Consider the following 27,171-nt stretch of genomic DNA (forward strand, 5'->3'; position numbering starts at 1 on the left):
TGCTTATTGCCCATTTCCCATGTTTTTGAAAATCAAAGCAGATTTTCTCATATTTCAAAGGGTTAAAAGTTAGAAGGGTTTTTTTACACGAAAATTCTCCCCTTCTGTTAAAATGTATGACACACAAGCAAGCTGCGAAGGTGTGAATCACAAAACAAAAGTCTGAGCCAAAACACTCACGAGCTCTGCAGAGGTCACGCTGCACGTGTGTGTGTGTGTGTGTGTGTGTGTGTGTGTGTGTGTGTGTGGGAGGGTCGGTTCAGGTCAGGGTCAACATGACTCCTGCTGAGTGTCCCGGCCCCGGTGCTGGAGCCCCCACTCACACACACACACACACACGGTCACACACAGAGTCACAGTCACACACGTGGTCACACACAGAGTCACACACACACACGTGGTCACACACAGAGTCACACACACACACGTGGTCACACACAGAGTCACAGTCACACACAGACAGCTGCGAGGCACGATGAGAGCGCTGCTTAACCCTGACCTACTGACACAGCGCGGGGAGCGAGTAAAAAAATGCAGACAGAAGTGTTCAGAAAACGGCGTTTTAACGAGAGATTTAAAGACGACCGTGTTTCCATTTTATGAAAGATTCAGCATCAGCTCCAAACACCAGCCGTCCGTTTGGACAAAACTGGAAAAAAAACTGCAAAAAAGTACGTTTCATGTTTCCTGCAGCAGCAGATTATTTGCAGTAAACTGAGGAGGAAAGTGTTTGTACAAACATCAGCATCTGTGACCGAAAAAAAACAAGAAAATAGTGCCACCTGCAGTATTTAATGCCAACATTAGAAATGTAGGTGTACAGCAGGATTACTCAGTCTGCTATGCTGAGGGGACAGCCTCATGTGGATGCTTTTAGGATTTTAGTACGTTTCTAGCACATTTTAAGGATTTTAAGACTTCCTAGGATTTTAGGAAGTTTATGGGATTAAAGATGCTTCAAGGATTTTTGGACGTTTAGGTTGTTTTAGGATTTTAGGACATTTATGGGATTAAAAGGCATTTCTAGGATTTTAGGACGTTCTGGTTTTTTAGGATGTTTCTCTGATTTTTGGATGTCTCTAGGATTTAGGACACAGATTCTAGCACATTTCAAGGATTTTACGAATTTCTAGGATTTTAGGACGTTTATGGGATTTAAAGGCATTTCTTGGATTTTTGGATGTTTCACTGATTTTAGGATGTTTATAGGATTTTAAGACTTCTCTAGGAATTTAGGAATATTTTCTATGATTTTAGGACATTTATAGGATTTTCTGACATTTCTGAGACTGTGGGATTTTGTAGGGATTTTGAGATATTTCTAGGATTTTAGAACATTTTTTAAGATTTTAGGGTCTTAGCTCGGACCTCAGAGGATGTGGGGGATCCCTCACTGGCACTTTGATGCTGTTTTATGCACTCTGGCATCTTTCATATTAAAAGTACAAAAACAATTCCCAGTGTGTATCTCTTTATTTTTATAGTAAATAAGAAAATGGTTAGGGGGCCACCTAGCACCCTATTGGGGGCCAGATTTGGCCCGCAGGCCGTTTGTTGAGTCTCACTGGTGTTTAGGACTAAACCGAGAAAAAACATCAACGATTAAAACATCTTTGTGGATAAACTCGGTTCTGCGTTCACACACAAACTGGCAGATTGCTGCTGATGGCGTCGAACTGGATGTGGGTCAGCGGTCACTTCCTGCTGCCGCCACCTGCAGCGTGCTGCAGGCGGTCCAGCTATTGTGGCTAATCGCTGACAATTACACGGAGTCCAGATCCGGAGGCTAACGAGAAACCTCCCACTGCTGCTAATAACACGGTGAAAGACGTGAACGTCAGACTCTACTGCAGCGTGTATCTATGATATCAAAAAGGACGTATGGAAGCACGAAGGCGGCGTAATTTACAACGTTTGAAAGGGTCATATCGAATTTTGTACTTAAAGCGAGGATAAAGGAGTCCTACATAGAAACAACCTTCTCTCTGATGGTTTCGTTTGCTGATGTAGGTCATAAAGAGGTTTCAGTATTTAACCACTTAAAACCTCCTTGAAGCTGCTTTGAGAGACTCGGCCCCTGATCAGTCATCCGGCGTGAAACCACGACCCGAAACATCCAGACTGTGATTTACAGCTCGCTCGCTCTCCATCTGTCACGTTTTCCCGTTGTCTTACAACATGTTCAAGTATGGAGGATTGCTCCTGTTGTACCTGTGTGTGTGTGTGTGTGTGTGTGTGTGTGTGTGTGTGTGTGTGTGTGTGTGTGTGTGTGTGTGTGTGTGTGTGTGTGTGCTAACCCCTGCCAGCAGGCCCTCTGGTGGTGTGGGGGAGACTGTTTCTCCGTCGGGCCCTTGGGGGGCGCACAGCTGGGGCGACATGGTGGGCGATTCATCTATATAGGGCAGCGTCTCGGAGCCATCCTGGGACTTTCCGTCCTCCGCTCCGTCCCCCTCGTATCCATCTGTGTTGTAGTTAAAGTCTGGAGGACACAGAGAGGAGATGAAGAGAAAAAGAGAGCTGATTAGCATTTCACCACAGAGAACAAGGCCAGCGCTGAATCCGGTGACTCACAACCACGACTCAGAGAGAATAAACTAGTACAGTGATACTCAACATGTGGCCCGCGGGCCAAATCTGGCTCCTGATAGGGTGCTGGGTGGCCCCTAACCATTTAATAATTTACAATAAAAATAAAGTGATTCACATTGGGAATTGTTTGTGTACTTTTAGTATAAAAAAAAATGTCAGTGGAGGATCTCCCAAACCCCCCGACAGAGGTCCTAGCTGAGTCCCTAATGTCTTAGAAACAGCCTAAAATCCTAGAAATGTCCTAAAATCCAAGAAACATCATAAAATCCTGGAATTGTCCTAAAATCCTAGAAATGTCTCTAAAATCCTTAAATGTCCAATAGTCGTAGAAATGTCCTGAAATCTGAGAAATTCCTCAAAAATTCTTGAATGTCCTAAAATCCAAGAAATGTCCTAAAACCTGAGAAATGTCTCTAAACTCCTAGAAATGTCCTAAAATCCTAGAAACGTCCAAAACTTCATGGAGATATAAAATCCTAGAAACTTGTAGAAACAGCCTAAAATTATAGAAATGTCCTAAAATTATAGAAATGTCCTAAAATCTTAGAAATGTCCTAAAATCCTAGAAACACGTATGGGCCCACTGTGACTGGCCCCTGGCCTCCTGTCTTTTTGCAAAAAAGTGGCCCTCAAGCAAAGCAAGTTGAGTCTCTCTTATGTAATACTCCCTCAGTTTCAAACATTGAATTTTCCTGTTATCTTCCATTTATTCTGGGAATAAAAATGTAAAAAAAAAAACAAGAATTGGCCAAAAATGAGCAGAAAATCAGTAAAGACTAAATTTAATCAGCCTCCGTGCTGAGGACTCTACGCGTCCCTTTCTTCCTTTCAGTTAAATGTTTTCATGTATCTCTGGGTTTTTCAGTGTCGGTATCGCGGTGGATATTCATGTCCGGTGACACCGCCGGCATCAGGCCGGAGTACCAGTGACAGCTCCAGTGAAAAGGAACGACGCCGACTCTGAAAAGACTCCTGCTGCTTCAGAAGAACACGCCGAAGAAAACAAGGCAATATCAAAAAAGGCAGGGAGAGATATAAAAAGCCTGTGTGAGACATAAAAAACGTTTGGTTGACACCTTTTACATCTGAAGTCTTTTTAGAGACGATGGTGAACACAAAAAAGAAGTTTTTTTTTTGTTTACTGCATGTAGAGATACCAGTTAACTAAAACTGACAGCATGCACAAACGTTTTTGGAAGTTTTCTTTAAAGTCGCTGAAAATTTAACATGGAAATTTCTCGTGTCTCATTTAGCATCCAAAAAAATAAATCTTCATAACTGTAAAAAACAGCTTTAAAAACAGTTTATTTTGCCTTTCAAACCATGATTAAGTAATGTTATCATTTTGCCTTTCAGTCATTGGCATTAAAACATTTTTCAGCCACAAAATAAACTTCCAAATCTATCAAATGGACCCGATTCGGTAAGAAAGCTAAAAACCCAAATCTGTGTTTTTATTGAACTAAATCCCCTGCAATATGGCGCTTTCAGCGTTCTCTGTTCACTTACATTAAATGGTGCATTAGCTTTTCTATACTCATTATAGTCATTATCTGTTCTTTGTCATCAGTATATACACAGGCTTTTTGAAATACATATATTTAAAAATTAATATTTAAACATAACGAAGGGTCTATTTGTTATGTATAAGAAGGCAGGGGTTGGTGCAAAAAGTCAGGTCAATTTTTTTTAAGTACTGGGGACAGATTTATCTTTTTTATTTTGATTTTAGGAGGGGGCATACAACTATGAACAGCTGTACTTTCTATTTATTTTACTGTCAATTTCTAAAGAAATCACACCCTGGCCATTTGCCGTTGTTTTTTTTTTTCTTTAAAATTTCTTTCCATTAAAAAAAAAAAAAAAACAGCTTTTTTTCCTTTAAAAAACCACCAAGAATTAAAACATTTTTTCTATGACTTTTCCAAAATTTTCAGGGTATATTGTGTTTTCCAAAACTTTTCCATGTATGGAAATTGCTACTTGCATATTCTGTTCCTTTTCCAGGTTTTTCATGACTGTTTGAACCCTGATTCAGGGTTTCTTTTTCTTTTTTTTTTACTTAATGGTGTACAAAACCCGATTATCTACAAGGTGCAGTATTCATTTTATGATTTTGGAACAGGAGAAGCTTGTGTAACTATCCCAAAAATCAGTGGGCTGGTGTAAAAGCAGAATGTTTGAAAATTATGTGGGAGATGCGTAGGTGAGCCTATCTGACTGCATCCAGCCCACGCCGAGCTCAACCACCACTTCAAAGCACTAATGTGTGTGAATCCACCTTCCTGCAGACATGCGTGTGCTCAGGAGAGTGTGTGCGTGTGTGTGTGTGTGTGTGTGTGTGTGTGTTCGTGTGTGTGTGTTCGTGTGTGTAAGAATACCAGACAACTCTAACGAGCCACAAATGCGAACTAATTGAAAAATAAAAGCAGGGGTCAGTCCCCACTGGGACGACACACACCATCAAGCTAATGCTGATGGGTGCCGAGAGTGGCCGACACGCCGCTGTCTGTCACCTTCTGACACGCACCGTAAACCGGCTGGACCGCCCACCTGCCAATCAAATAACTCCCTCCATCTGTTGGTTGCATGTATGTGGTCACAGATACCATATGGTTTTTCTGGAGCTGTTGGGCAAACAGCAGACGAACGGTGCATTCGAGCTGATTCGCCGAAGCGTGCAGAGAAAACAGAGAAGCTGCAAGATGACACGACACGAGACGTATAACTGTGAGGACGGGGTTAAAAAACTGAGGTGGGGTCATTTGTCCGACTCAAAGTGTGCTGTGATCGTGACAGAAAAAAGATCTGCTCTTCAAATATGTGAGCGTGTTTGTTTTCCCTCTCGTCCATCTGTTCCCTCTCTGGCTCTTCTGCACACCTTCTGGCCTCCTGACAGGCGAGCTTATTCCACTCTGCTCAAGTTGTGAGTGTGTGTGAGCGCGAGATGACAACAGAAAACTGTTCATGTTATCTGAGAAATTAACTTAATGATAGACGCTTGATGTGATGTTTAAGACAGATCGGCTTCTGAGAAGAAGTCCATATTTGAAAGTTGAGACTTGATCAGTCGCGTTATTACTTAAATTACCAATCAGATTTCAGCTGTCTGCTCCGATCTTAAAAAACGGATCATTTTAGTTTCATCACGGTTGAGTCTCAATTCACAAATTCTCCTCCTGCAAAGACGAGGCAGAACTACACAAAAGAGTGTCGTCCACATAAAAATATAAGTTTATATTGCCAACATTGCAGCACAAATTATTTATATAATCGTAAATAAAATAGGACCCAATATTGACCCTTGTGGGACACCGTTTTGCATATTCAAAAAGCTAGAAAACACACCATTACCTTGGACACTTTGCAATCTACCGCTCAAGTAGTTTTCAAAGCGCCAAAACATTTTGAGGGACAGCCCTGTGTGTCCTAAAATCCTAGAAATGTCCAAAAATATGAGAAATGTCCTAATATCCTAGAGACTAGAAATTTCCTAAACTCAGAGAAACTAGTTAAAACCCTAGAAAAATACTAAAATCCTAGAAACATGTATGGGGCTGCTGTGGCCCTTGGCCTCCCTGTCACTTTGCAAATGTGGCCCCCAGGCAAAGCAGCCTTTTTTAGTACGTCCTAAATTTCAAACACTGAATTCTCCTGGTACTTAATTCTGGAAATAATCATGTGGAAAACCATAAAAAAAATAGCTAATAATCTCACTGGCCTGGCATGCATACTTCAGCGTTTTTGGTTGTTTTTGCAGATCTGTGTACACGAGGAATGTTTTCACAACATGAACGTGGATTTTTTTTTAAATGACGAGGAAAGACTTTTTCGTTTTTAGCAGTTCTCGTCCAAACATTAGTTTATATGAAGAGAGAAGCATCCTTAAAATTGAACACAGGGCGAGACACGGCCACTGGAAGCTTAAAATCCTGGGATTATCGGGATAACCCTGTGGATGGACAGCGCAGAAAGCCTTACACGGTGCACTCAACAAAGAAGTCACATCTCGCACCAGCGTCTGTTCCATCTTTTACAAAAATGTAGGCCACGATTCCTTTGCAGAGACATCAATAGGCTGCAGAAATCATTCAGAAATACATGCCTGCTGTGCTGAGCGGGGGTTAGTCCATCACTGAGGACACAGTCTGAGCATTGCAGACAAAGCAGAGCAAATACTCGGCTCTCCGGACCATGACAACAACGTGCACACACGTGCACGAGCTGCATGCTTCTAGCGTCCTCACAGTCTCTTGAACTCTCTGATATTTAATGTCAGCTTAGTATGCATTGAGTGCTAAACTGTTAATGTGGATCGTTTTGTGTGTTTAAACGAATCTCTGAGAGCAATTTGGTGTGCGAGTGGTCATTATTTCTACTCATTAGTAGATAGTACATAGTACATAGTCGGATTAGACAGATAATAATGCAAGACGGGGTGAGACACAGAGACAGACCCAGAGACAAAAGAGGGGTGAGACTGTGAAAATGTCTTATCCGCCTGGTGGCTGCTGCTCGACCAATCAGGGAGGAGATCAGACCCAAAACAGTCAGTCAAAACAACGGAGAACATGGAGACAGACAGAAAGACTCACTGATAATCAATACATCAGCCTCAGGACGCGTCAGTTATTCTGCCCATGATACACATGCACGGATATTTCTGCAATTACAGTGAATTAAAAGTTAGATATTTTCGTAAATAAAAATAAAGTTAACTTCCCTGACAAGGGCTGCACAATTTATATATAATAATTGCAATCACTCTGATATTAACCCTTTAACACCTGGATTTACTTTTTTTGTGGTGCATTCAGACGCGTTTCGAACCAATTAAATTTGTTAAACTTGAGAAAATTAGCTTTATTTATTTTAAATACATGAAAAAAATGCAATGAGCAACTTGACTACAACTGTCCCACCAACTGATTTTTTAAAAAAAGAAGAAAAAAAAAGGTCAAGGGTGAAAAATAGGGAAAAAGGTGTAAGGAAAACTATATTTATATATCTTATAAGTGTTTAAAATTATTGTACAGAAAGAAAACAGATTTTTTTTTTTTTGTAACGTTTTAGTAATTGGGATTTGACACTTAATCTTTTATTTAATTAACAATTATCTTGATAATCAATTGATTGTTGTTTTTCAAGCAAAATTGGCAAAAATCTGACATATTATGGTTGTAAAATTTGAGATTTTTTTTCCCTTTCTCTTTCTGTCTTTCTTTACAAAAGAGTACATTTAATATTTTTGGGATTTGGAAACAAAGAAAGACATTTGATCACCTTTGACTCTAGAATTTTGTAAGAGGCTTTTTCTTTTTTTTTTAACAAACAATTAATCATGAAAATAATCTAAAGATTAATCAGCAGTTAATAAAATCATTAGTTGCATCCTTAATTGGCTTTATCAGGTCAGCTATATTGATATATAAAGCCTTTTTTTACCAATAATAGCAATGATATCTTTTAAAAAAATATTTAATGCACAAGACATATAAATGATCAGTTTTACACTTAAGGACTGTCATGAGTTTGGTTAAAGCTTTCTTAGCAGTGAAACATATTAACGTCACTGAAGTCCACTTCTGTATTGACATATTTCTGTCATAATCGGGTCACTTCTCCAAGTTTGATAAAATTATAAAGAATAGAGCTCATAATAAAGGTAAATTCTAGTCGCAGATGTGCTTCCTGAACAGCAGTAAACTTCTGCAGTTGGACGGGACTACACTACACAACTACACCAAACCATCAGATAACAAAGAGGAAGAGAGGTTTACAGCGAAGGAGGAAATGGTTTAATGCAGGTGAGAGTTCATTGTTTGAAGGCCAGAAAGCAGGAATTTAAAAATGTAACAATCTTATCAAAAGTGTGTGAAAAATAAATGACACAAAAGAAGTTGCGCAAATAATATTACAGTGCAAACGTGCCCATAAAGTTTTGCAGCTGAGTGCAGTTTGCAAAGTCTAATGTCGCCTTTGCACCGACAAAACAACAGCAGAACGATGACACAGAGCAGAAGAAAACAGGCAAATAATTTAAATGTAAAGAGAGAAGCTGTATTTGGGACTTAATATCCCATCTGTCAGTGCGCTTTGGTCAACCACCAGTTCTGTAATCATTTCAGTGTGTGTCTGTTTGCACTGATCTTTGTGATGTGAACTGTTTTTGCAGTGAGGCTCATTTAAACAGAAAGGGGACAACTTTTGCACCAAATCTAAGAATATTATCTCATTTAAGTATTTGCAATAGCACAGGAGGACCAAGACACTATTTGCTTAGCAGTTATTGGTGAATTTAACCTTCTGTGGGTGCTTTGGGAATTACTTTCTTTTATCATCATTTATTTTAAATAGATTTTCTTTCGTCTGTCTTGACAAGTGTTGAAGCTGACAGCAGTGTGGTTCAGTGCATGTTTTTATTCAGTTGTAGCAGAGCAGCTGTTCTGATCCTTTAGGGCCCCCCAACCATTTTCTAACTCACAATAAAATAAAGTGATTCACGAAGGGAATTGTTTTTGTACTTTTAGTATACATAAAGTGCCAGAGTGCATAAAACAGCATAAAAATAGAGCTCGTATCATTAAATAAAAGTGCGAGTGGAGGATCCCCTCCACGCTCCGACAGAGGTCCTAGCAAAGACCCTAAAATCCAAAAATCTAAGAAAAAGTAAATCCTGAAGTATTAGAAATGTCCTACAATCCTAGGAATGTTCGAAAATCCTGAAATCTTCCAAAAAATTCCAGAACCATCCTAAAATCCTAGAAATGTCCTACAATCCTGCAAACATCCTAAAATCCTAGAAATGTCCTACAATCCTGCAAACATCCTAAAATCCCAAAAGTCTCATAAAAACGCATAATCGTCCTGAAACCCTAGAAACGTCCTAAGATCCTGGAAATGTCCCAAAACACTTTGCAAAAGTGGCCCTTAAGCAAATCAAGTTCAGTGGACCTACATTCGGGTTTGTGTCCCACGAAAAAGAAGATTTATGTCCTCCTCACATGTTGCATATGTCTACAGGTACGTCCAGTTTTTAGGGGACTAAGTTGGTGAAATCAGTAATTTACAAGAGATAAAGTAAAGAGAAGAAAGCATCTTAAAAGAAACAATTTTCTTTTGTGTAAATGTGTTTCTTTTGTGTTTTTCTATCCTGTTAATCATTTTAGTACCCTTGAGATTTGAGTCCTTGGGGAGGCTGGTATAAAGACTATTGTATCGTCTGAATGGGAGTCTTTTTATCGACACACGTCTGTTACATCAGTCATTCTATGCTTTTTTTTTAAATACTCCTCCCAATTATATATAAATAAATTAAATATTACAGTTAATGAGCTACAAAGCTCACTGTAAATGAATATATTCATCCTCGCTTTGCCTCAGAAGTCTTTGGTTCAATGAGAAGTACCGATTTCACAAAATAATTTCCAAACATCACTCGGCTGCATTGCTGTTTTGCTGCGTTGCTAAAACAGTGCAATAGTCTCAGTGCTCACATGTGCACGAGCCCATACATGCACGTGTTCATACGCACACGCTCTGACGGGCTGAAATGTCCGCCGCCTCAGCTCAGCTAATGCACCCTGACAATCCCCTTGTGTGACAAACACAGAAATCAATGCTGCGCTGTCGGTCCACGGAGGGGATTCATCAGCCCGAACGTGTCATTACTGTTCAATAGAGCGGTCCTCAAACAAACACATTTACAGGGTTAAAATGGGGACAAGCTGAACATGACACGTGATTAAACAGGAGATAACTTTGAGTAAAAGGATTGACTAACGTGCAGAGGTGGAGGATCCCACTGAGAAATCAATACAGACTCATTCTGATGCATCACTGCAGAGAAGTGACACTTTAGTGTCCAGAGGAAAATGTTGGCATTGTATGTTTCTGCCAGGAATATGTTACAGGTTTCTTACATATTATGTCAAACCTTTTTCCAGCTGCTTTCAATGCAAAAAACATAGCTAAAGTTTTGTAGCAGCTTGTCTGTTTTTCCAGCTGCGTTTAAGGGACCAAATCCAGGTGCTCTGAAACGACCTATTACTCTCTTTCAAGGCTTCAAGTGTGGGTGTTTTGTAGCTACCTAACTGTGCTTTTCCAGAGGAATTTTAGGCACTAAACATAGATAGTTTTGTAGCAACCCATCATTTTCTCATGGCACATTTAGCAAAAAACATAGGTCTTTTGTAGCAACCAATCAGTCTTTATCCAGTAGCTCGTTAAGCACTAAACGTGAATGTTTTGTAGCCACACGGCTGTTTTTCTAGTGGGTTCTTAGGCAACAAATGGTGTTTTGTAGCAACCTGTCACTATTTCCACTGGATCTGAGGCAACAAATGTGGTTGCTTTGTCGCAACAAGTCACTCTTCTCCAGTGGCTTTCAGGCACAAAAGGAGCTGAATTGTAGCGGCCAGTCACTCTTTTTCCAGCAGCTTTTTAAGCACCAAACTTGGGTGTTTCGTAGTAACCCATAAGTCTTTTTCCAGAGGTTATTGAGGCACCAAACATGGGTGTTCTGAAGCAAAATGTCTTTTTTTTCCAGCAGCTTTTAACTACCAAAATACATGGGTGTTTTGTGGCAACCTATCTGTCTTTTCCCAGCTGCTTTATAGGCACAAAATAGGGGTTTTTGTGACCTACTAGTCTCCTAATAGTGTTAAAAACCTTTTATTTTTACTGAGACATTACCGCTTTTCAAGTGTGGATAGCACTGCAAAAAGCAGGTATTTGAAGCTAAAACGTGATCTTTTCCAAACCATAACCAAGTCTTTTTTGTCCTGTAACCCAACCACACATTAACCACAGCGTTGTTTTCAAGGTTTCTGCTACATAACAACATGCAAATATAACATATCCTTAGTTTGCAGAAACATTATGCAAAATTTTACTACAGACTGAGTTGGAAGTGGACCTACAAGAGGCTGTCAAGATCAGCCCACACACACACACACACACACACACACACACATATATTTATATATATCCACAGTCCAGAGAAACTACAAAAACAGGGTGGCCCGACTCACCATTGCTGGAAAGGAGAGATCGAATGACGCACGCGGCCTCGAAGAAGAAAGCCATGAGTGCGCTGACGTGTTGTTTGACCTAAACACCTTCACTGGCAGCCGTCTATGTCACTAAGGCAGTCGGGCAAACGTTATGTCACAACTTAAGTCCCGCTGGTCCCATTTTTCTGACTCAAATTCAACAACACGGAGTGAGAAGCTGACTCAACTCTACTGCCACAGGAGTGATGTGAAAATAAAGAGAGCTGCTCGCCGCTGAATACTTCCACTGATGTAAAACCTCTCAGATAGCACTCGTTCAAATGAAGGCAACAATGCTGCATTCACAAACACCCGCAGCCGAGGAGGAAGCACCAAACCCATGCACACATAAAACCAGCAGTTACTGTACATAAAATGCTCTGAGTATATCAGCGTGTTTCTCTGTTGACTGAATGATGTTGCTTTATTTCCAAACAGGCCAATAAAGACTGTCCTCTTGTAGTTTATGGGGAAAAAAATCAACAGTGTGGGTGTTCATGCATGATGTTTAGGTAAACACCGTGTACTGTCCTATGAGGAACCAACCAAAACTGGCTTTCTGGTTCATATAATTTTAACAACCACCCAAACCAAACACTGCTGCAGCGGAGCCGTCTGCAGATTGGTGCTTTGGATTTTTCATTTGGAAATTATTCAAATGATGTTGCTGCAAACTAACACAGCATCCAGCAAGCCTACTGATTAACTATTTATTGGACTATTTGAATACATACTTGCTTTTACAAGACACCCAAACAACTCCACAATGTAGTGACTCAGTGAATCATTTGTCAGCTGTAATACAGAGCTGCACTGGAGACGGAGTCACAGAGATGTTATTGCAAAGGTTTTCCTTGTAAAAAAATAAATAAATGAAAAGGTCATACTGAGGGTTCAGGGCCTGAAATGGACACAAAGTTGACCTTCATGGGTGCAATGGCCGACCTGACAGTCTCTGGATAGCTAAAAGCCATCAGTGCACATTAGAAGATGTAACTTCAGTGCCACTAAAATGCTGAGCAAGAGCTGACAGCCATAACTGTACTGTACCATTAGCTCAGCTGAGATGCCAGCAGTGGAGACCACAGAGCTACTGGAACAGCTGTTCCAAACTGGTCACTCCAAAGGGGTCCAGATTTCTCCTCAGTCACCGGGCTGGGGTCCGCATGTTAGATAAAATACCAAATTTTTAGTTTCATTTTACAAAATGTAAATGACAAGTTGGCTAAGAACACAAATAAATTTAAAAAATGTTGCAAGAATGAACAGCAAGCACAGTGGGTTTTAAATGTGGGCGTTTTGTAACGAAACATCGTTGTTTCAAGCAACAATTTAAGCACCAAAAGTAAAGGTTTTGAAGCAACCTTTTTTTTTTTGCCCCACGCCGTTTTAGGCATCAAACATAGGTGGCTTTTGGCAACCCTCCTGTGTTTTTCCAGCAGATTTTTAGGCACCAAACATTGGTGTTTTATAGCGATGTTTTTTTTTTTGTTTGTTTTGTTTTATTTGTTTGTTTTTAGCAACTTTTAAGCACCAAATGTAGGTAATTTGTGGCAACCTGTCACTGTTTTTCCAGCAGCAATTTTCATTTTTTTTATGTTTTGTAGCGCCTAGTCTGTTTTTCCAGTGTTTTTTAGTCATCAAACTTAGGTGTTTTGCAGCAAACTGTCTGTTTTTCCCCCTGTTTTTAGGCACCAGATGTAGGTGGTTTTTAGGTGACCCTACTGTATTTTTCCGGCGGCTTTTTAGGCATCAAACCTTGGTATTTTGAAGCGAAATACAGGGCCTCTTCACTGTTTTTTTGTTTGTTTGTTTTTTAAGCAACTTTCAGACACCAAACATGAGTATTTTGTAGTGACTAGTCTGTTTTTCCAGTGTTTGACAGGCATCAAACAGGTGTTTTGTAGCGCTGCAGAGTTGAGGAGCATCTGTGGCTTGTCCACATGTCTGACTTTCACTCGATTGCATTTCATTCTGGTGTATTCAGACTGTGGGAATCTCAAAGTAAATGCAAAGAAAAAATAGAGCCGTTTTGTTTATTTAATACTGAGGGACTGACTCCAAAACCTGACATGTCAGCTGACATTTTATAATACTGTAATACTGGAGAGATCACATTATGAAACTTGTGACGCAACATCATTTGGGCCAAATACTCATGAGATTAAAAAACATCAACAAGCAACAAAAACAGACCAGGAAATTAAAAACACATCGCCGAGATTAGAGATCTTTCAGGGTTTTTCCCTCATATTTTAATACCAAACACACACATGATGTATTTGATGTTGTTCTCTCTCTCTGGACCTCCTCTGTGCTCAACATGATGCTTTGGGAAATTAGAGCAGCCCATGAGGAAACACAGACGCTCTCACTGTGTCACTCACATTACAGAAACATGCTCTACACAATTACTCACAGGCTCTGCTGTGTGTGGATGGGTTCAGATCAATGAGGCTGCAGTTAATGAGGAATGGCTCGCACCGGAAAACAGGGTAAACACACACACACACACACACATACACACACACACACACAGACACATAGATCGGCAATTGCAGAATTGCTTGCTTCAGCGTCTGCATAAGTCTTTGTGACAGAGTCCACAGTGTTTAAATTTGCCTCGTGGGGAGAAAACTACCTCAGCAGTTTCAGAGCAACTAGTTTCACACGTGGAAGAAAATGTATTACGAAAAGATCAGAGTGAATTCACTAAATCAAATCAGAAAAAAAATTAAATGCTGCCAGTGTTTTCCTCACAGTGCGGAGCAATAATACAAATGTCAGTGTATAAAATAAATGTAGAATACTTCTTGTCAATCCGACGCCATTTATTATTTCCATCTGACACCTTAAAGCAGGGATACTTAACTTACTGCCCGCAGGCTAAATTTGGCCCCCGATAACGGCTGGGTGGCTCCCAACTATTTTCAGTTCAAAATGAAAATAAAGTCATTCACACTGGGAAGTGTTTTTGTACTTTTAATATACATAACGAGCCAGAGTGCATAAAACAGCATCAAAATAGCTTGTTTATCAAAAAAGTGGCAGTGAAAGATCAGCCACACTCTCCGACAGGGGTCCTAGCTAAGACCCTAATGTCCTAAAATCCTAGAAACGTCATAAAATAAGAGAAGTTTCCTAAAATCCCAGATATGTCCTGAAATCAGAAAATCCAAGAAATGTCCTAAAATCCTACAAATGTGCAAAAATCCTAGAAATGTCCTGAAATTCTTTAAACGTCATAAAACCCAAGAAATGTCCTACGATCCCTGATATATCCAAAACTCCTAAAATGTCCTAAAATCCTAGAAATATCCTAAATTCCTAGAAACATCATAAAATCCAAGAAACATCCTAAAACCAAGAAACTATAACACAGCTATAATATGAACGTCTGGGCATTAAATAAATGAAGATTAATGGCTGTCAGTGCATGATGCCATTTATTATATCCATTTGACTCCTCGGAGATTTCTGACTCTGAAATGTGACATTTAAGCGTGAACCGCTGAACAATCGCCTTTTCAGGGAAATGCAAATAAAGATAAATTTCCATGATGCTTTTCATAACGTCACACTCTGGTTATGGTCTGTCCTCCAGGTTAGATTTTAAAACAAGTGAGTGAGTGAGTGCAGCACTTTTCAGCAGCCGACTTTTCCCCGAGTGCAGCTGCATTTATTGCCAAAAATGAGGACACGATGACAAAACATAAAGCAGCAGACTAAACGAGAGCTAGATTGACTGTTTTAAGGAAATAGCTGGAATTTGATTTTCATAAAAAGTCAGAATCCCTCCTAAAAACCTAGAAAATAATAACTGATGATATGTTGAAGTTATTTGTGGTTATCATGATAACAAAGAAGCGCAAAACCTCCTATGTGATCCTTTAAAGGCTAACTTTCGAATTTTTCAACCCTATTATTTAGTCTACCTGACTAAAGGAAACAATTTTTAAAATTGGTCCAGGATTGAACGAGAGGGCTGCAGCCAGCTCAGATGTTAATATATTTTTTCTTTTTTTTAAATCAGGCTTTTTTTCTTTTAAGTTTTTGGCTTTTTGTGCCTTTTTTTCTTTATTTTTTTGGCAATTTTTAACTTTAAAATATGCTATTTTTTCTTTGAGAATTTTTGGTATTTTTTTTTCTTTCATAATATTTAGCATTTTTTAAGAAAACAAGGGCAATTCGTTTTTTCCTGTTTTTAAGATTTATTTTGGTAATTCTTAAAGAAAGCAAAGAAACCCTTCCTGGGTTTGGAAGGACAAAAATCACTAAAAAATACACCATTTGTCACAGTCAGAAACTGTAAAAACTGAAAGAATAGTTGGATTTTCTAATTTATGACGGTTCTTAAACACATAATGTGTTATTAAACAGGTTTCTGAGACAAAATTTCACAACTTTTCCGAAGCTTTCAGGGTATATTTAGTTTTCTAACACTTTCCAGGCCTGGAAAATCACTATATCCAGAGGTTCTCCTGAGAATCAGGACTGTGGTATGTGTGCGTGTGTGTTTGTGCGTGTGTGTGTGCGTGTGTGTGTGCGTGTGTGTGTGTGTGTGGCAGTCGGTCCGCTCTGACCAAATTGCATAACCACTCCAGTGAAATCTGCAGTCCCGTCTAACCCGCCACCCACCCACTGACCTCCGCCCAGCGTCAGCTCACATCACTCTCACTGCTAACCTCTCCTGACGGACGGCTCTAAATCCACCTGTCACTCTCAATAACCGGCCCTCGTTTCCATGGCAAGGACAAAGGCTGCCATGACAACCGGCCACCTTGATGCAAATGCTTCCTGCTCGCCAACAAGCTGTGTGTCCACGTCAGGAGGAAGAAGTGCACTATTTATACCTGAAGACAAAACTTTTAAAGCCAGCTGAGAGAAACCTGCCTGTTGTGTGTTTGTCCCTCATTCACAACGCTCCAAACAACAACAATAAACCTCTGCAGGGAGAATATGGATCAGGCTCCTCCCGCTGAGCTCACATTGACCCCGACGCTGGCACAGAAGAAGAAATCCATCGCTGTGAACACATCTATACGCACATTACGGCTCACAATTCAGCTTTAATTTTAGTGTTGAACTTCTGTCACGTGACCACAGCCTGTTTTAACCCTATTTACACCAGCGTCCTGTTTGTTTTAGGATTGATTTTTTATTATTGAAGATGTAATATGTAACTTTTCCACAATAAAATGTCTTAATAATGTCTGAATTCCCTTATTGGTCTGTTTTATGTCTATTTTAATGCATTTTTATCTTAATTTTCTTATATGAAAGCTAACACATAACTAAAATTTGTTGTTAAAATAATAATAATGATACTAATTATTATTATTTTTATTAGTATTATTATTATTATTATTATTTTTATTATTATTATTATTATTGCTGTTGTTATAATAATAATAATATGCACAATAAAATTTATAATAATAATAATAATAATAACTTATTACTTGAATATTTATTTATTGTAAATGACATCTGCCTGAATGTGTATCACTGAGATCTATTTATATACTTTTTTACATGTAATGTATTGCTGTCTTTTGTGCATCTTATGGTGAAACTGAAGACAAATTTTCATATTTATAGACAATAAAATTTTCATAAATGCATAAAAAATGCTGGGACTGAAGATGTAACCGATAGTGAGCTCTGCTGTGCTGCTTCGCCGCCTCACGCTCACACTGGGCAGCTGAGTGACGGCTCTGCTGCAGGGGGACATCACACAGAGGGACCCCTGCTCAGAGCAGACAGGCCGGTCTCCAGCTGTTTAACCACACTGAGCCAGAGTCGACCAAAACCACTCTGTAACCTCACCTCTACGCTCACACACAAAACACACTCTTTCATCTTTTTGAAGAGGAGCAGGTTGTGCGTGCGTGTTACAGGCAGCGATGTGATGGCTGAGTGGGACCCCAGAAACCTGCTAAGGCACGCGTCACACCGCCAACATGTCCACTGGGGCCATACTGGGGACTGACAGCGCCATCCATCACGCAAACACACACCGACGCACGCAGCAGCGCACAAAGACCACAAACGTGTCTGTGAGGAAAAATAACATCAAGCAGTTTACATCAGCTGCCAAAGACTCTGCTGCATGGAAACATCAAAAACGCAGAGGACGTGCTGGTATGCAAATAAAGTCGTCGTCTAAACAGCGACTGTTCCTGCACGTTGAGATAACTCTCTGCCTCTCTGAGGCCGCTCAAACATATCTCATGTAGCAGGATATGATTATTCTGTGTGTGCGTGGTGCAATAATATGACGTGTCGACCTGATGACAGGTGAGTCAGCTCTGTCGTAAACATTTCTGTCCTCTGTCAGTGCAACTTGTTTTCAAATTTATTCCACTTATGCATTAAACTCTTGAGCTCTTCTCAAGTGGCTCTGACAAATAATGCATAAAAATAATTTATTTTTTAGCATATATTGTATTTCTTATTCATTTTTTATGTTTTTATTTCATTTCTTTACATATTTATCTATTTTTTCCCCTTTTTACATGTTTTTTTCAGGTCTTCATGGTCACCTACGTTCACATAAATACATTTTTAAAATAATTTTAAAAAAGATAATAGGCAAAATGGCTCTTTTGATAGTGTAAAGGTTGCTTACCCCTGCACTCATGACTGTTTTTATTATCAATTAATCTGCCAATTATTTTATCAATAAATCCTTGCTCTATAAAACAGCTAAAACATGCCTGTTACATTTTTCCATGACATCTTTAAATGTCTTGTTTGGTGCCTAACAATGCAAAATCCAGAGATATTCAGTTTGTAATGATAATCAATCAAAGTTATCATTCTCACAGGCAGAGATGGCTTCAAAAATATCAGCAAGCTCAGCGCCACTGCTTCTAAAACTGATAACAGCAACAGAAGTAAACACATGCAAATTGTTTTCCTCTTAGCTCGGCTACTACTGTAATGCTGCCCACACTTAACCCTTTATTTACTGCAGAGGACTTACAATAAAATGTGTGCATGCACTGCAGCCTCCACAGGACCTCCTGCAAACCATCATCCTCTCTTTCCCTCTTTTGTCCGTCTATAGGAGGCTGGAGCGGCTGTGCAAAGTTGCAAACTCATAAAGCCAGGGGAAGAAAAAGTTGCTGCTGCAGTGAGAGAATTCGATCAGGGAGTTGTGCTGCTTTGCTCAGCGTTTTTCTCTCAGAAGGAGAGGGATTACATCATGCCCTGCAGCCAGCGAGCTCCGTGTGGGCACCGAGAAGCAGCCCTGAAAACTGCCTCTGTGTACTGGGGGGTGCCTGGCTGCAGCCACTGAACACACACAAACACACACACACAATTTTACAGTGGAGATATGTGTTTACGAGCAGAGAGCTGCTGTGCACCTTCAAGGTTGTTTTGGGAGGTTATTAAGAGAAAAAGTGTGTGTGAGAGAGTATACATGTCAGTACAAGTTTATTATTCAACCATCTTTACTGTGTGTGTGTGTGTGTGTGTGTGTGTGTGTGTGTGTGTTGAGAAAGATATTCCTCTGTGTCTTCAGGAGATGTAAGTGAGCTCAACCGTAACAGATCCAACTCTCTGCAGACCAGAGAAATGGAAACTGAAAACAAAAAGACAGAGCGCTGCCTCTTCGGGTCCCCTGCTCAGAAACTCGTCCCGTGGCCCCGTTGGAGCCGCGACAACACGACAGAGCGGCGTGACAGGTGTGCGGTCATTGTGTGTGTGTGTTGACGGAGTGAGTGTAGGCTTTTACACCTCCCCGTCCTGCGGTCATCAATCAGGGGGGCGACGCTGGGGAAATTAAAAGCCGTTATGAAGGTCTATGTTTACAGCGCGAGCGCCGTTGCTCCGCTCATCAACATAAAGTATTTCAACATGACACGAGACTCTGAGGACGGAAACAGCAGCAACGCAACCTTACTGTAAACCAATTTAATTCTACATATAATACAGATGCTATAAAACAAAGAGAGGAGCTCTTGTGTGTCACATTTATAGTGTCGAATCTTTAGGTGGGTTTCCATAAACCCTCAAACTGAGCAAAATGAAATTGGAAATATGAAATACGAGTTTTTACGCTGGCATGGGATGGTATTTCAGGTGATTCTTAAAAGCCATATTTTGCAAAACTGCAATGGAAACACTTTTTTGGCTCTTATAGGTAACATGATGCTATGGCTCTGTGCTTGTCTATAGGAACTGGCTCCTTCATGATGCAGCAGGAACTACAAGAGCTGTTATTGCATCACATAACTAACAATACCTCTGTGAAATCGTGGACTATCAGCTCCCAGAAATCCCTTATACATGGATGCAGCCAGGTATTAGGGACTTGCCTTTCCATGATCGCTTGCATAAAATAAATCGTATCGTATCGTATCGTATCGTATCGTATCGTATCGTATCGTATCGTATCGTATCACCGGACTTGGATTGGAAATAATGACGGCTAGTGCGGTGGCTGCAATAATAATAAACCTGCTGATGTTTTGAATGCCAGAAAATCACTCGACTTTTCAAATATATTGCTTAAGTTTTGTGCAAATCTGTAATAGAAAGTGTGTTCACTCCTGCCCAAAAGAACCGCTCCGAGATGGTAACTGCTCCGGGGTTCAGGTGTGAAAATGCCCCTAAGCTCTGCAAACTTAATCAAAACCTCTGAATAAAATTATTGCAACAGAATTGCTGCCTGATTATCTTTTAATGGATTCTTTTTTATCTGTGAACCAGAAATCATCACGTTCCCACCGGTCTTTTTTCTTCACACAAAGTCTGCTCAAAAAACGTCCAGAAACTGGCGGCAAACCTGCCGTCTGACAACAAACAGCCGCTAGCCAGAGAGGCAGGTGTGGAGCGCCAGATTGTGTTCTTCACTGCACGCCGCCTCCCCCAGGAGCCATCGCAACTGTGATCAATCCAGCTTAGGTAGCGATCAATATGCAGGCACACCCACCTTCTTCCTCATGCACACACACACATACACACACACACAGATCCTCGCACAACTCCAGACACACGTGAGTGAGCATGCAGCCACATGTGCACACAGATAGCAGATGTTCGGAGAGAAGTCTCGCTGCACAGTGACAGATTCCAGTCTCAGCTGCTATCTGAGCCTTAAATTGTAATTTTCATTTGACAAAGAAGCTGTTTGTGGTGTTGATGAAGCACTTTGTCAACGGACGTTTGTTGCACAATAGTCGACAAGAACAAAAGAGTCACATACTGTTCAAGGAATAGTCAAGAAGACATGCAAGATATTCTCTTTTTTTACTGGTACAATCGAAACACATCCGATTAGCTAAGCAGACTCTGTATTAACCCTTTGGACCCATAATATTACACACACTTGCATCGCTCTGCACCCAAATTGGGCTTTTCAAAATCATGTTTTAAAAAAATATTATAAATTAATATTATTTTATACTTTGGTTGAGTTAATTTTTTAACCAACATCAATCCTAATCAAAACTAGATTCCTCAAATCTCAGCGAAAGCCAAGTGAATTTCACCGCATTGACTCTCAGCGCGGCACTTCAGCAGCGAGCACAGTCTGCATCCCAGCGACTGTTTCAAGATGAACGCGTCCACTTATCTGCCGCTCTGACGTGGCCACCAGAGACCAGACATGTGTGCAACTTCCCGAGGCAACAAGTCACTACACTATTTTACTTTTAATTCAGCTTACATTTAAGCCATTATTTCCTGTTCATTTATTTTATCCTGAGTTGTGCAGTAATTTAAAAAGTCTGTTTAAATGTGAGAGCTGTTAATGAATCATCAATAATTGGTCTGATGATCTATGATGATAACTATGGTATCACCTTGGAGATGGTTTACAGCAGCGGTATTTAATTATTATTTATTAAACTCTCCAGCATTATTTAAAAATTAAAGGCTGCATCTTAAACAAACTTTAGGTAAATTTAAGCACATTGTGCTGATAATAGGCCAACCTCTCCTGACTGCAGGACTCTGACTTCAACTTCCGGGCTGTCAGACATGTCCGCGCTGGAGCGGGCTGTTGGACATGTCCGCGCTGGAGCGGGCTGTTGGACATGTCCGCGCTGGAGCGGGCTGTTGGACATGTCCACGCTGGAGCGGGCTGTCGGACATGTCCGCGCTGGAGCGGGCTGTCGGACATGTCCGCGCTGGAGCGGGCTGTTGCACATTTCTGCGCTAGAGCGGGCTGTTGGACATGCAATATCATAATGAAATTAAAGCTGCAAGCAGCGATGAAAGGGCCCCTGCAGACTTTGGAGCAAAACAGCACAAAAATCCCCAAATAAACAACCATTATGGTCCTATAAAACCAACAAAATAAATGCCATGGATTCATTGTTGTAGTTATAATAAACGTCTAGAAGTTCAAGCATTAAAAACTTATAACTGGTTAAAGACGACCTGTTCATCCACGACAGTCTCAACCTGATGATCTATACTGTGCAAAAAAAAAAAATATACTGATGATATCATTAATGCTGAACACAAGCTTTGAAAACTAAACACTCTAAAAATAACTGCTGCAAACTTCATGAATTTCACATGAATGCAGGATGTGGCAGGTAGCAACACCAATAAATACAGGCGTGGACTCTGTAGCACGGAGAGGTGTCAATGCGTCACGGTCACCTTCAGTACACGGTGATAACTGACAGACCATCGGGGCGATGGGCCTGTGAGTGGAAAAAAAAATCACTTGTGTGAATAATTAAAATCCAATTTCACATGGAGATAGAAAATTTTTAACTCATACTTATGTTAATTTACTTCCAAAGAAATTCATTCACTGAAGTAATGAAATGTAAGCTCTTTATGGAGCTTAATCTCATTCTCCAGATAAAATCCACAGATTATAATACTCTCTGAGAGAGCAGCGGACTTTCTACTTCAGGGATACTCAACCTGCTTTGGGGCCACTTTTGCAAAATGACAGGAGGCCAGGGGCCGGTCCAAGCAGACCCATACATGTTTTCTAGGATTTGAGCACGTTTCTAGGATTGTCTGACATTTCTAGGATTTTAGGAGGTAACTAAGATTTTAAAACATTCTAAGGATTTGGCACATTTCTCGTATTTTAGGTTGTTTCTAGGTTTTAGGACATTTCTACGATTAAAGGACAATTCTAGGATTTTAAGACATTTATGGGATTTTAAGACATTTTTAGGATTTGAGGGTGTTTCTGGGATTTTAGGATTTTTCTATGATTTAAGGACATTTCAATGATTTAAGGATACTTTCTGTATTTTAGGACATTTCTAGACTTTTTGGTTGTTTCTAGGTTTTAAGACATTTCTAAGAATTTTAGGACATTTCTAAGATTTTAAGACATTTCTAAGATTTTAAGACATTTTTAGGATTTTAGGACATTTCTAGGATTTTAGGACGATTATAGGATATTAGGACATTTTAAGGATTTTAGGACATTTCAAGGATTCTTGGACGTTTTTATGATTTGAGGACCTTTCTCAGATTTTAGGATGATTATAGGATATTAGACATTGATAGGATTTGTGGTCATTTCTAGGATTTTAGGGCATTTGTGGGACATTAGTACATTTCTAAGATTTTAGCACAATTTTAGGATTTTGAGAGATATCTAGGATTTAAGGACATTTCCAAGATTTTGGGTCATTTGTAGCATTCTCGCACATTTATAGGATTTTAGGATAATTATAGGATATTAGAACATTTCTAGAATTTGTGGTCATTTCTAGGATTTTAGGGCATTTGTGGGACATTAGTACATTTCTAAGATTTTAGCACAATTTAAGGATTTTAAGAGATTCCTAGAATTTTAAGACATTTCTGGGATTTTAGGACATTTCTAGGATCTGTTGAGTATCACTGTTTTAACGATTTAGATCCAAAATTACAGTTCAATTTCAGTATATGCACTTTCTATTTCAACAAATACGACATCCCTCTTACTGCTTTCTACTGACCTAATGTTACAGTCAGGCTAAATGATGCTAATACGCCGGTGTCAAGAGCTACAAGCACCTCCGGTCTGAGAGGCTGTGAGTCATCCAGAAAAGTCGAGGTCTTTGTTTCCCGCTTTGCCTCATCCAGCCTGATCAAGATGATAATGGGCAGGCTCCTCAGATAGAGCGAACCACTGTGTGCAGGAAACAAGCGGAGCTCACTTTAAAGGTCAATAAGCTGCAGGACTCCCACGCATTAGTTACTGGGGAGAGACAAAAAGACGAGAGGAAGCACAGACAGAGAGAGGGAGAGCTCCAAAGTCTCGCGCTTTAATGGAAGATGACGGGAGAGTTGCCAATCCGAGATTAAAACCGTAACAGCATGAAACGTCTAACACAGGCAGACAGATGAGACTTTTGTTTCACGCTGTGGGTGTATCCAACCCAATCAACAAAATAAATGCTGGTACAGAACATTTATTAACCACTGATACGCTACATACATATGTACATTTTGATGTAGCTGGTTTATTTAAAACGTAATATTTCTACAAAGCTGTGGATAACATGTTTTTAAGGAACATAAATACACTTAGTTATGGTCAGAAAAAGGTTTTTTTTTTGGCTTGAAATTACCACTTTGGTGCCACAATCACAGCCAGAAAAGCCGCAGATATTGTCCTAAAAAACATCTGCTTATGGTGCTACCATTGTTGCTGGAAGTAACTCAATATCTCACTAAAAAACGCCTGCTTTTGGTGCAAAAATTACAGAAATGTTTCCCTAAAAACTCCCTTAAAACTGTTTTGGTGGCACAATCATGTCTTGCTACAAAACACATGCTTTGGTGTCAAGATTGCTGCTGGAAATGCCCCAAACGTCTCACTAAAAACACCCCATTTTGATGGTAAAATCATGACTCAAAATTCTGCTGATTTCTTGTTGGTGCCACAAATGCCACTGAAAAACCTGCTGTCCCATATGTCTCCTTAAAAACTCTGTTTTGGAAACACAATCATGGCTGGAAATGCTGCTGATGTTTTGCTATAAAATACACACTTTGGTGTCAAAATAGCTGCTGGAAATGCCCCTGTTGTCTCGCTAAAAACACCCAATTTTGGTGGCACAATTATGACTCCAAATGCTGCTGATTTCTTGCCAAAACAAACCCGCTTATAGTGCTAGAAATGCCGATGTCTCGCTTAAAAACACCTGCTTTTGATGGCACAATCATTGCTTGAATTGCTGTTGAGGTCTGAAACCACCAGGTTTTAGGAGACGTGCTACTTCTGTTCGCTAAAACACAACCGGTTTTGGCCCAGTCGCTACTGGAAATGCTGCTGATGTCTTGCAAAACACAAAAGGTTTTAATGGCAAAATCAGGGCTAGAAATGCCGCCGATGTCTTGCTAAAAAACAGTCGTTTTTGTTGTCTGTTGGCCTCCAGCAGTCTGCAGCTTGGCAGCCACCTGGCGAAGGTGTCACACTATCCATCATCCCCTCCAGCTCCCGATGACAGCCACTTCATGCACATCTAATCAGAGTAACGTCACTTTACAAACACTGACAGGTACCAGTGTTTCATATCTGCAGTTTGCACAACATTTTCTTCTGGAAACTTCTCTAATGCATCCCTCTACAAATATGCTGAGATGTTGCTGATGACCATGTGCGGCTTTTATCCACTCTGCAACCTGAGCACACACATCCAGAGCACTCTGCTTCCAGAGAGCCGTCTGATAAAAGGCAGAATCGTCCCTTTACACCTCATATGAATGACAATCCTACCGCAGCTGCATATCTTCACGTGCCATATGCCTGTAGGCATCGAGAGATAAGGGCCCCCTCCACCGCAGAGCCACATGCATGAATTGCCGTTACCCCCCAAACCAAACCAACCACTGTTACCATGGCAGCCAGCCACTATACATTGTAATTAGCTGGCTTAAATCCCCAAGGCTGGGGCTGGTTGGACACAACCCACTGCCTCCATAGATTACAACAAGCGCTGTCGGCCCGAAGCCGTGTCTGTCTGCACACACAAACACAAGAGGTCACAGTCAAGTGCAGACACACCTCTGCACACACACAAAGAGACACACACTCCCACTAATACAACATTTCACGGGATGTAAACACATTTTTACCAATAAAGTTACATGACTTTTCCAAGACTCTGGGGCAAATTTAAGGATCGCACATTCTCTAAAACAACCACCAATACTTCTTATTGGTTCTTTTTCATTATTATATAATAGCTTTTTTAAATATGTATTATTAAAAAATTATGAAATCAGAACAGGATTAGAACTGAATATTTAAATATAACTGAGGGGCTCATTATTTATGAGAAGGGAAGGGATGGTGCAAATAGAGCAGGCATGTTGAATCATTTTTTAAGGACTTGGGAGGCCTCTGGTTTTTTTTTTTAATTTACTTTATTCTTTCTCTTTTTTCTTTAAAAATTTTCAGTGTTTTTCAGTAAATGTTTTGGCTTTTTTTATTTTGGCAATTTCTGAAGAAAACACTAATTTTTGACAAGTTTTAAAAGAAAATGTTAAAATCTTTTTGGCAATTTGAAAAAAACTTTTTGGGAAGTTTTCTTTTTTAAAATTTTCGACAGTTTTAGAAGAAAACATTTGGTCTATTTTTTTCCCCTTTTTTAATTTTTTTTTTGTGATTTTTGAGAAAACATTTTAGCAAGTCTTTCTTTCTTTAATTTTTTTTAACAATTTATTAAAAAAAAAAATAAAACAAACTACTTTAAAAAATAATAATTTGCTTTCCATTAAAATCTGCTTTCCAAACCTACATATGTTTTCTTAAAAAATCACCAAAATTACACCATTTATCACAGACAGAAACTGTAAAATCAGAAATTATTGTTCCAATGGTTATTGGACATATCACACATTATTATACATGCTTATGAAATAAATTTTCATGCATTTTAAAAAAATCTGAGCCTTAAATGGCTATTTGCAGATTCCACTTTTCCAGGGTTTTTCATGACCATACAAACCCTAATTTTAAATCCTGCTGCACCCTTTCCCCTGTTTTTACAGCAGGTGTGAGGAAATCAGTCCTCTACGTACAATAAAGGGCTCCTCACTGCTAACACACACCCACGTTCAGCACAGCAGCTGCACTGAGTGGGCATCTACACCTCAGCGTGCAGCACGACCCTCTGCATAGTTCGTGGGCATGTGCTAATGCAAAGTGTATCAAACCGTGCAATGAAACAAAAGAGCTCCAATGAGTGAAGCTATTAAAATGCAAGCTGCTGTGGATCGCCCTCGGGGCAGCCCCGCCACTGACTGTAGTGTCTATTTATTGCACTCAGCAGCCCAATTAGGAGAATATGATGCAGATTAGAGGCAATGAGTCTGATGCACTCTAGGTGTGTCAGATAGAAGAGAGCGCCGCGAGCAGCCAAGTTTCACAGCTCAATAATATTGTTGAAGTTATCAGAAATGAAAAGCGGTTATTAAAGCACCAGAGCTTCTCCTAACGGAGTCAAAGCGAGGACAGAAATCGATGGAAAAGTTTGTGACAAAGACGAAATTCATCTAGAAACTAATTAGGCCAAAAAGAGAAGCGGAGATAAAAAAGGAA

At 39.9% G+C, this 27,171-nt stretch overlaps 1 protein-coding gene across 1 annotated transcript in view; it reads right to left on the minus strand.

Annotated features, from left to right (window-relative positions):
- The window catches only part of abr (ABR activator of RhoGEF and GTPase), a 199,375-nt gene that overhangs the window by 127,064 nt on the left and 45,140 nt on the right, over positions 1 to 27,171 (minus strand). The window contains 1 exon segment of the mRNA XM_042499516.1: positions 2,298 to 2,479. Within this exon segment, the coding sequence (XP_042355450.1) occupies positions 2,298 to 2,479 (182 nt within the window).

Source organism: Plectropomus leopardus, chromosome 13 (genome assembly GCF_008729295.1).
Source record: "Plectropomus leopardus isolate mb chromosome 13, YSFRI_Pleo_2.0, whole genome shotgun sequence".
NCBI classification, from domain to species: domain Eukaryota; kingdom Metazoa; phylum Chordata; class Actinopteri; order Perciformes; family Serranidae; genus Plectropomus; species Plectropomus leopardus.